Below are 11,350 nucleotides of genomic sequence, written 5' to 3'. Positions count from 1 at the left end.
GAACATATAGACTGAGAGCCGGGCAAACATGAGCCCAGACTGACTTCATCTCTGAGAATAATTAGAGGTGGCATTGACTCCGAGGCTCATTCGAGGCTGGTTATTAATATCTATAATAGACACTCAGAACACACTGGATCACGGTCACATGAAGGATAACCCGGGTGCACTGTGGCCGCTGAAGAAGGGATTTCTAAATCGGCTTGTTTTGGGGAGTGGATGTGGTTGAAATGTTTTACATTTTTTGAGCTGTGTGTTGCAACTGCTGTGAAACTGTGTTCTGTTGGAAAGGGTGGAGCTGAGACGTTATGAAAAAGTAGTTGTGTCAGTGAGCTACATTGTGCAATGGGCTATTCCAGCATTCTGCTGGACTATTGTATATGAAACAGTCAAAAGCTTTACCTTAGGGTTGGCATATTAGGTCTAATGTTACATTCAGTTCAACCGTTTCCTCTTTTACTTTCAAACCAGCGACAGATTTAAGCTGTACAACAATTGCCTTATTGCTATTATCTGCAAAATGTCACCTGTGGAACTGAGAAAAATTAGCTTTCATTTTGACAGCTGCACTTTGCAGAGTTTTACCAACTGAGAGAGAGTTTTTCTTACATGTTAATTCTTCAAGTTAAACATGAAAATGACCAAAATTAGCAGCTTTCACCTTGGATTGCTGGTATTTAGGGTAATGGATATAATAGGGAAAAGTCTAGTCTAGGGATGACTAGACTGTACTTTAGATTAAAGCAGCTGAAACACCTTTGATTCATGAAAACATTTGAAAAAGACAAGACAAAGCCTTGTTTGTGTTTTTCAGCATCACTCTTATTAGTCACAGAAATTCTTAACCAGAACAAATATTAGAAAGATGCTCGCTGCATTTAATACTGGGAAATCATCTGGAGTAACATGACATCAGTCTGAAAGATTCATTCACAGAATAACAACAAACATCCTTCGTCAGGCAGGGAGTGACACAGAAAGACCGGCAGCTATTAAGCAATTTATACAGGAAAATAAATACCAGCAAAGTGAGAAGCCTCGTTCAATAACAAAACAGCAGTTTACAATATGGCACTCAAAGTCTGAATTCATCTCTCCACAGGCACAAAGCAACAGAAACATTTCCTCAGCCTGGAATTTCAAGACTTTGTGTTTCCTAAATAAATGATAACTTGGCGTGCTACATTAAAAAACTTCAGCAACTGAGACGCCTGGCCACAGAATAGAGCTGTGCAGGGAGAAGCATGCAGGATATAAAAGCAGCAAAACACAACTTGCATCTAAACGGATTCTCAGGAAGATGTTTTCATAAGCTGCTGTCAAATGAAAAGCCTCATTGCTCCAGTTCCATGATTTTGTTTTAACTGGCAGTACGAGAACTCGTGAGCTCATTCATAAAACTAATGGAGGAATCAGTGGGATGTTAGCCAGTTTCCTGCTCTCTGCTGTCAATATATTTATTGGAAAAAAAGATGAGTTCTTCATCTGATAGCAGCGTTTCACTTTCTGCTACATTCACAGGAGGATAGATCATCTATCAGTGCACTGGTACAAGACAGTATAGTATACGGAAAACAACAGCACAGCAATAACTACAGGTCGGTTACTGATATTGAAGAAAACATGACAGAAAAATAGCATTTATCAACGTCCATAATGGTTATAAATGTCCACACAGCCGTTTCAGCTGTTTCAGTTGTTGGCAAAATGGTTGCTTTGGACGTCACACTACCACACCATCAACAATATGTTATCTGACACCAAAAAATGTCCAATTGTTGGTCCACTGAAATAAAGAAAACAGTAGCTTAGTCTGGGTGGCAGGTTTACATTCTTGGCAATTACAGCACCTATATTATGTTTAAGAGAAAAAGTCGACAGCCATTCTGATCTGCAGCAACGTGCGCTCACATGATTAACTCCACTGACTTTAACATTCCACCAAGAGAATACAATTTTGTGGATTTTCTTTTTTAAACATACAGTATATTGTACAGGAACACTCGGGGCCGACACAAGATCAAAATGCGGAGATTTTCCATAGAAGTCGTACAGAGACATGCCATTCACATTGGTTGTCACATTCATATGAGTTAGGTGGAGCAGAGTTGCTGTTGCAGTATGTGTCCACTGTGTGGCAGCATGTAGGTATCCTGGCTTGTGTTCAGTGCAATCTCTCCTCAGTGTGGAGGGCTGTAAAACTGGCATACTGTAGCACATTCGGTGTCTGGCTCCCAACAGTCACTGATTTGGCTTCTTGCGCACCAACCGTAGGAGGGTTTCTAAAATTGAGAGCTGGAGACTGTCACTGGCCCTGTTCATCAAAAACAACACTTCAGTTCAATGTTTCTGCAAGGATACTGATCCAATGACTCATACTTCCAGTGGTGCATGTTAGAAATGCTCATGGAAAATTGAACTGTTATTCTTTTCAACGTGTGCTCTTTAGTTAGGGAGTAAATAATTCTATAGAGAATATAGTGCAGTATCGGCACTCGGTGAGGATCGTGCTGCCCTTTTGGTCACTTTTAGCAGTCCTGAAAATGGCCACACCCACTGTCCTAGTTGGACTGAAGTAATCTGGAACAAATATTAGTATCAATTAAAATGATAATGGGCCCCAAGCTACCAACTATCAGCTCACATCGAGGGATCACATCGGGGGTAGTTTTTAGACCTGTATTCTTTATATTAATGTTGTCCATGCATAGTGGTTTTTCGTCAAAACATCTCCCATCCATCAATTTTCAATCCCTCATTTTTTTTGCCCCCGGCTACACTGTCCATGTTCTGATTTCATGTTCAGTAATTGGTCGGGTTATGTTTGTTTCCTCAGGGATAGAGGGATAGAAAAATAAAACATTGGAATTAATGCTAATAAAGTTAACTAGAATCACTTAGTTTGGACCAAGCACAAATGCCAATACCAATCCTAGCTCGAATGCAGAGAATAGTGTGAGAACAAGTGACAGGAGAAGTTTTCTTCTTCGGCTAAAGAAGAACATCACTCTCACCTGGTTATAGGTGAACATCAAACACTCCTTCCTCCACTGTCTCTAAATCCTCTTCAGCAATTACTGGTGGAGAACAAAAAAAAGGCCAGGGTAAAGAAATGAGAAATAGGTTGGTTAAACAAATGCAAAAACACAACCTAAAGCTAATGAGATGTGTGGCCTCTGTCTGTTTACCATGTCAGTTAATTTATCTTGCAGCATTGTCTAGTCCATTGATCACACTGGTAGAAAACAGAGCCAGGCAGGGCACCACTTTTGCTAATGCTTGATGAAAACACTGCATATGAGTCACTGGCCTCACTGTGGTGGGCCAATCACATTTCCAATGCAAATTACACTCTATTATTTGAGAATATCTTCCAAATGTCAGTGCACCATATGCTTGGAGGAAGACAAAAGCACCCTTCAAAAAGTGGAGGTGTTGCAGTGGTGACACAAAGTGCTGAAAGCTAAGCTATACTTTCTGAGAAGAGGACAATTATAAGGTAAAAAAAAAAAACCATTTGAATTTTACTGCTGTTGTTTTTGTCTATTTTAAGATTAGGAGCATATTGTTTGTGAACAGTTTGTTGTGCTAAATTATATCTTTTGTTCCTAAAATCAAAAATGCTAAAAACAATATCAGAGTTCCGGGATCTGTGGGTGTGGTGGAGAATCCACAAGTGGGATATCTGCAACAGGGTGGCAGCGGGTTGGGAGGTTGTGTGGCAGTTTCAGTCTCAGTTTCTAAACTGTTACACCCCTGCAACAAAGTAAAAAAAAAACAAAAAAGACCACAAAATGGTAACAGAAGCTGGCAGTAACAGTTTTTATGATGAAAATACTGGTTTCTGTTTTGGTCAAGTGAACCATCAGGCTAAACCACCTCTCACCTGTGTTCTGCAGGCTGGGCGGCGTGTTGGCAGGTGGAGGGAAGCTGTAGGATCTGGCCTGGAGAGCCGGCGGCGCCTCGTGGCTGATGCTCTTGGTCCTCTTCCTGCACTCTACAGCGAGGCGGCTTCTGCAGGCCTTGTGGCAGTTCACCCCACAGGCTGCAGCCGGAGTGTTCATGCGGGTTGGGAAGGACGACGGCAGGGACAGGTTGCGAGACAGGGGGAGAGGACAGGGAGTTCGGGGAAGAGGTAGGGAGCGCCGTCGAAAGATGGGGCGAGAGGGGAAGGAGAAGAAAAGGGAGCGGGGGGAAGACAGGGAGTGGGGTGGTGAGAAAGGTAGAGGATCAGACAAGGGGACGGGTGCAAACAGAAACATCGGGGCGAACGGGAGCGCTAGTGATGACGGGCTACTGCTTCTACGCTCTGTGCAGATACATGAACACTGGCACATACATACAGTGAGACCAAGTGTGCCTGACAACAACTCTGTCAACCGGGGGGGGTCTAAGAGGAGAGGAGAGGAGGGTCACCGTGAGAGTCAAGCAACGTCAACACGTTACAAGTGCTAACAGATTCCTCCTCAGCACACAGAAGGTTTGCCATTTTAGAAAATACTGACACTTTAGCGGAGATGTTGCAAATTAAAATTCAATGTCATTACCACTTCCTGACGGTATAAGAGGCGATTTGCCCTTCATTCATTATGTGTCTCATCCTCTTCATCTGTTAGAGGTCAAGTACTCAACCCAAACCATTCATGATAAACTATTTACCTTAAAATGCGGTGTTAGAGCCACTTAAGAGCCTTTCTTTGTTTCGCTGCACTTTTTTCTGGCTGTTTTATGATTAATTTCATCATGATTATGAGCAGGCAGCCACCTACTCACAGGCCGTGTAGCACGCCCACGACAGCCATGAAATGTCCACAACACTGGCTGACAAGTAGAGACCTGAAGGAATAGTTGGACTTTTACCACTCTCATATCTGTCCATTAAATATAAAGCTACAGCTGAGTCAGCAGCCTGTCAAAACCTGTTGCTGCAATATCATAGCAGCATTACAAGACACTGAGGTGCCTCTCATATCTGAGTGTCTGAAGTCTACTTACCCCAAAACACACATCCAACTACACACATGCAGAGCTCTCAACACACCCTGCTCCTGCACTGCGGTAGGTGATTCATTTCAATTATGTCCCTGCCACTCTCGCTACCTCCCTGAGTACGGTCTAACAATGGTAAAGGGAATGAATAGCTGTGGGGCTCTCTCACTGACTTCCTCTGGACTCATTAATGCACTGGAACAAGCCAGAACACTCACACACTTCCAGTCCGACAAGCAGACGTACACTCCTCCGGAGTGGAGATGGGAGATAGTAGGGCTCGAGGGTGTGAGTGTGCTGTTTGCGTGTGTGAATCTATTTGCATGCTTGCTTTTATTTATCACCTCCCTGCCATTTTTCCCTCCTCTTTTCAGGGGGCAATCGTTTTTGCCATTTGCATCTTTTACTAATTGAGCCACCGTGTGAGTATTATATAGGAAAACTCAAATTCTTTACTATTTTAATTTAAAAAAACAAAACATACACTTGCTTAAAATAGAACAGGCCTTGCTAATTAGGAAATTAGGCCGTGATAACCCAGGCGTCTTTTCTCTTCTATTAAACACAAGACGCAGGATGCTGTGAATGTTGCCAATAACAGACCTCGGGACCTCAAAGGCCCCAGAGAGCATTAATTACTCTAGTTGCTAAGCAATTTGAATGTTTGATGATAACTTGCAAGCTGTTTAATAGGCGTTAGTTAGCCATCCTGAGATTGAGTAAGTGATCTCAGCGAATGAATGAGCAGTTAAGAGAGAGTTAGTAATCAACATGATTGTTTTTCGACACGAGAGTGAGGAGAACATGAGCGCGTTACATCCTTGAACACACACAGACTCTGCGTACACACATGGAGGTCCTAGTTCTCAGGCTCATGATTAAACTGACATGTGCGACCACTGGAACAACTGATACTTGTTGCATACAAGGAGAAACCAAAATGACTGGTTCAGGGGCATTCGCTCTGTCCTGTGCTGTAGAACCAATGGAAACCAATTTGGAACAACTGACAAGGCAACGAAATGCTGTCAGTAAAATATCTTCCCACTCTCCAGCCTCTCCCATTCATGGGGCTGAGCTGTTATTACACTCCAGCAGATGGAAACTCATGATTTGCATTTTAGATTTTTGATATCATATGCTAAGTTGTTGCTTGACATCTGGATGGAAACATATGTAGTATAAGTTATTTAGGCTGCTAAACGTCCACAGATTATCACTGCTTAATTTCTAGCATCAGCACAGATCTGCCAGCGGCACATCCGAGGAGAGAGAAGAAGCAGACTGTGTGTGTGTGTGTGTGTGTGTGTGTGTTTGGAGCCAATGACCATGAGGGTGAGAGCAGGTTGAGAGGTTTCTTGACTGTGAAGTGTGTGTGTGTGTGTGTGTGTGTGTGTTCATTGTGAAATGAATCAGCTTGCTCAAATACAAGTCTATTGGGAGCACTGAAATGACAAACAAGAGTGTGTGTGTGTGTGTGTGTGTGTGTGTGTGTGTGTGTGTGTGTGTGTGTGTGTGTGTGTGTGTGTGTGTGTGTGTGTGTGTGTGTGTGTGTGTGTGTGTGTGTGCAGCTGATGGAGCTTATCTGGCTGTTAGTGAACAGAGCTTTCTGTGCGATCACACAGTATAAGTGTGATTTATTTGCCATGGTTTCTGTGTTGATGACATTTACTCAGCACTCATGGATTTATCTACAGAAGGTGTGTGTGTGAGAGAGAGAGAGAGAGAGAGAGAGATGGCTGCAAATCGATTATGTCAAAAAGAATCGCTAATTCTTTGAAGGCTGTGCTCTTTTCATGTGGACTGCGCACAAGTGTGCATGGACAGCACTGCTCTCTTACCTTTACACTTGTAGCCTTGCTTGTAGAAGCCCCATATCTACAAAAGCAAAGAGAGAAAGAGAATGGCAGTGAGGAGGTTTGGTCTTAATTAGAAAGAGGAGTTTTTGTTTCCATCCAGAGGGATGTGGAAATAATAGCGGTGATAGTTTCCATCCATACACACTGACACATTCTGATGGTGTTTCATCAATCTGTAATCCTGGGAAAGTATATTTTCATCTGGGGTTAAAAGGACGACACGAAGATGGTGACAGAGTGTGACTTGTACTGTATGTATGTAAAACATGAGAGGCACAAGCAGTGCTACTGTATAATTAGTTATTGACAAGGTGTTTTCACAGTGACTGACTGACAAACATGAGTGTTATTAAACTTCTTATGATTGTTTTGTTGCACAGCACTTTGTAAGAGCAAGATTTACTTCAAACAGAGTGGGTTTATTAAATAGAACCACAATCTCTCTCTAACCTTAACCAAATGACTTTTATTTCCTAAACTTAACCACACCACTGCTCAGTCTCTAGGGTGACAGTTGTTTACGTGTCCGCCCGCTCTTTCCGATAATAAATGTAACGCTTCATTCATTCCTGTCAACCACATGCTCTAATGCTGTATAGGAACATAATCCATCCAGTTATGACATTCACCACAAGAACAATTTTTGCATTTGTAGTTCAGTTGCATAAGAGCATGTTTTTCTAGGGGACGAGGTTGCAGTGCTTGAGTTAATTACATTCTTTGTAGACAAACAAGATTAAACAAATACGTGTATACAACACAGCCTTCACAGTCGGGTCTGGGTGCACTATTCACCTTCAACGAATGTGGTGACTTAGCAAGTGTCACATCCCTACCAGCTATTAAGACTACCATAAAATGCAAGATTCATGTATTGCCTCATTTTCTGACATTGTTCATACTTGCTCATTGTTATGTTATCTGTGATTGATTTTCTTAGCTCAGTATCACGGAGAACCTTCAAAATTACCTCTTTCACCGCAGCACTTGTAAAACTATGTAATGTATTACCTGTCCAAGTCAGGTTTAAGGCTTTCTGAGTTGTAATGAAGTGTGAACTGAAATGAATGCAAACCAACAACTGCCTATACAGTAACGGCAGGAAATTAATCTACAACCAATTGCTTTGGGAAATGGTTGGCAGTAAAGAGAAAATACACATAATTAGCAGTTAATGGGCTAAAACCTGTTAAAACGCCCATATTTCATATTTTCATATCCCTCAATGATGTCAAGGAAGGCTGGAAACAAGCTAATGACGAGAGGAGCAGAGTGACGGGGGGGAAAGGCAAGGAGAAATAGAGCAAGGGGAAGAGAGGGGAGGTTGGCGGGACGGGGGGGGGGGGGGGGGGGGGGGGGGCGTAGGGGGACCAAGATCAAGCAGAACGCGGGGAGCACACAGACAGTGGGGGAACAATGACATGAAAGAGGCGAGCTGGAGATCACACACTGCACTGGCACATCTGAGGAGGCACAAAATATCCTGACCTCTTCACACACACACACACACACAAACCTACATGCATGCATGCAAACACACACATACACCAGAAGACGCACACATACACACAATTGGAAACTGCGAGCACAGTCAGAGGCTCTACAACAAAGAGAAGTCAGTTTGGGCAGAACATCTAAACACAACTATCATCACAGCTCCTGCCTACACTGACTGACCTTTAGTGCCTTCGTAGACTGTAAAACACCATTTACTACAAACAAGAGCTGAAACCACACCGACTTGTTACTTTCCTTTGTCGGTTTACAGTACGCTTTGTAGAGATCTGCTACTTCCACCAGCAGCTACACGTTTCACATATCACCCGGCCAGACACGTATGTTTATGTTTCTTGGAATCCATTACTGATATCATGTCGGATGCTTACTAGCTTGTGAATCAGCATGCTGTGCATGACTGAGCATGAAACCTGAGCCGACAAGTTCGATGTTGATTCAGTTCAAATGAATCCAATCGTGCATTTTTGCAGGTCGCCTTACCCTGACATGGAAACTCAAATGAAGAAAACCATTTGCTGAGATTCAGTTATTAAATTCTTAAAGAAAACACTCAAGGGTGGTTGTAGCTGCAAAAGGTGTTTTGTAATCTGAATATTGTTTCGTACCAGACATAAAGTGTGACAACAATCCTCTCGTTCTCTTCCTGCTTTCCTGAGCTGTCTGATATCACAGCCTGTTCGGAGAGATCCAGGCTCTGACTTCAGGTCACAGCATGTTTTCTTCGTACTCGCACTCAAAGAGGGATCTTCTCAAGCTTTTTACTTGTTTATTTAATTGTTTTAATAAACGTAATTCAAATATGCCTAGGTATAAAATTAATGAAAACATACATCCCATGCTTTCTATTTGAGTGGATGGCATTAGGTGTGACCCCTTACCATTTGGGAATTCATGCTATCAAATTGCATGTAAACCGCTGATTTTATAACTGTTGAGACTGATGAACTCACCAGTGTGAGAGTTGGAGGGAAAATTGCTGCACAGAGAATACATGTCGTGTTGATCTGAAGTTACAGGGAGGGGAAACAGATTTGTGTGAGAGGACAACACACCGCTGCCAAAACCTACATGTACAACCTGGCAAGTCACCCGAACATGGCAGTGAGAGGTTTATTGACACGAGCTGGTCTGCAGCGACAACCTAAATGCACCAAATACACAAAAGAAGTGGAGTGGAGCTAGGAGACCAACTGGCTGGTGCTGGTGTTGATCGCCACCAACCATTGTGCCCGATGCTGTTCTTTTAGTATATGACAGATTGCAAAGACATGCATCCTGGAAGCAGTCGGTGACTGTAATAAGACATTTTTTCCCAGCGAGAACATTTTCAAATACTCTAATTGACTGTTTGTCACACTGTATAAACACTCCAGCAGCGAGGCACAAAATGCAGGAGTTGTAGCAGCTGATTCTCGCTCATCTTATTCTGACTCTATGAAGCTAAACTGTCAAAAGCCCACAGGGAGCTGTGCAGCACACACTGCAATCTCTCATATGGAAGTGCTCTGAGCTTCTAGCTAAACACCTGCTGTATCCTCCTGAGATGCAAAAACACACACACTCTGTTCGGTGTCTCCCCGCTTTGTGCATTTTGTAACACTCATCTGTGTGCCATTAATTAGGCTGTTAGGCCAAAGGTGGCTGCAGGCACAGCAGCGCGATATTATGAAGATCCATGTGAGGCACTGGGGGTGAGTGAACCCAGGGTGTTGGACCTCCCGCTGTGTTTACGGGAGGCCCAGAGCGTCTGAGGGCAAGTGCTGAAAAATGGACAGCGGAGAAATATTGTTTTTGCAAAAAGAGCCAACAGGAAAGAGCGAAGCAGACAGATGAGGAAGTGGCTGCTGTATCTACCTCTGCCATACACACAGATATGTTGAAAGGAAGAAGCACACTGGCAGAGTCCTTATCTCCCCCTGCCCTCTATTCTGAGTTTCCCTTCATGATGGGTGAAAAGTGCTCAAGCTTCCCCTGGAGAAAGTGTTTGTGAGCATGTGTGTGTGTGTGTGTGTGTGTGTGTCTGTGTATGTGTGTCTCGATGTGTGCTTCTCTGAGCGTTAACAAAAGACACACTGCTCCTCTGAGCATTATTGTCTTTCCCTGGCTTATATGAAGACTAGAGAAACAAATAGGATGTCACCTCAGGATCTGCAGTTCAATACGAGGACCCTATCCCCGTTCTCATTACAGCTGAGCGCTGACTCACTGTCTATGTCTAAATAACACAGAGCTCCTTGGGGGGACTTCGGGGGAATGTTAAGGGCAAGAGGATACACACACACACACACACACACACACACACACACACATATATAAAGATGTAACTTTGCAAGAGGGGAAGGTTATCATCTCATCCAATTTTCTTCCTCCCATATTTCCCAGAATGCAACTTCAGCAGCATGTGGCTGTAGCTCAAAGTAATTGGCACTGCCCTGACCTGACAGGAGCAACCTCTGAGAGATGGGGCTATCATACACTGCCGCTGCGTCTGCCATGACAAATAATGAAGCGCACATACATGCAGTGAAAGGGAAGGGTGAGCACAGCTGACCTTAGACCTTTCTGCAGAAACTACGACACTTGTTGCCATTGATTTAGTCAATGAATTAGAGAAAACCATAAAGGAAAAAAAGAAAACCATGCAAACTGAAAAATCTATATTCCTTTGTTGCCTTATCATCAAACACCCGATTCTGTATTTACCTTATTTTATTTTACTTTATTAATTGTTGCACATGCAAGAAAAAAATATGATTCATGTTCACGTGAGGGTTTATGTGTTTACTCACAAAGCCGGCGCAGTGTTCACAAAATGTGGGCTTGACGTAGGTGGTTTCAGTGAAAGTGTGGATGAAGCCCATCTTGCAATTAAGCAGAGAGCTGGCTTTCATGAAGTAGTCTACCATCTCTTCTCTGCTGATCTTCCCGTCTCTGTGAGAGGAAGCAAAAGACAGCAGTGAGGGATGTCCGCTGGACTGCACGAC

At 43.2% G+C, this 11,350-nt stretch overlaps 1 protein-coding gene across 2 annotated transcripts in view; it reads right to left on the bottom strand.

Moving 5' to 3' along the window:
• Positions 1-792: 792 nt before the first annotated feature.
• Positions 793-11,350, bottom strand: part of LOC113157156 (RAS guanyl-releasing protein 2) — a 31,504-nt gene continuing 20,946 nt past the window's right edge. The window contains exons 13-17 of one of the 2 annotated variants that reach the window (XM_026352462.1): positions 11,156-11,297; positions 6,831-6,867; positions 3,887-4,045; positions 3,015-3,077; positions 793-2,282 (exon numbers count right to left, since the gene is read on the bottom strand). In XM_026352462.1, coding sequence (XP_026208247.1) covers positions 3,019-3,077; positions 3,887-4,045; positions 6,831-6,867; positions 11,156-11,297 — 397 coding nt within the window. In that variant the 3' untranslated portion in view covers positions 793-2,282; positions 3,015-3,018. Of the gene's footprint in view, positions 2,315-3,014; positions 3,078-3,886; positions 4,046-6,830; positions 6,868-11,155; positions 11,298-11,350 lie in introns of both variants that reach the window. The other variant, XM_026352461.1, reaches the window with a different exon arrangement.

This window comes from Anabas testudineus, chromosome 18, assembly GCF_900324465.2.
Source record: "Anabas testudineus chromosome 18, fAnaTes1.2, whole genome shotgun sequence".
NCBI lineage: Eukaryota > Metazoa > Chordata > Actinopteri > Anabantiformes > Anabantidae > Anabas > Anabas testudineus.
This window is presented reverse-complemented; position numbering and strand designations above follow the sequence as displayed.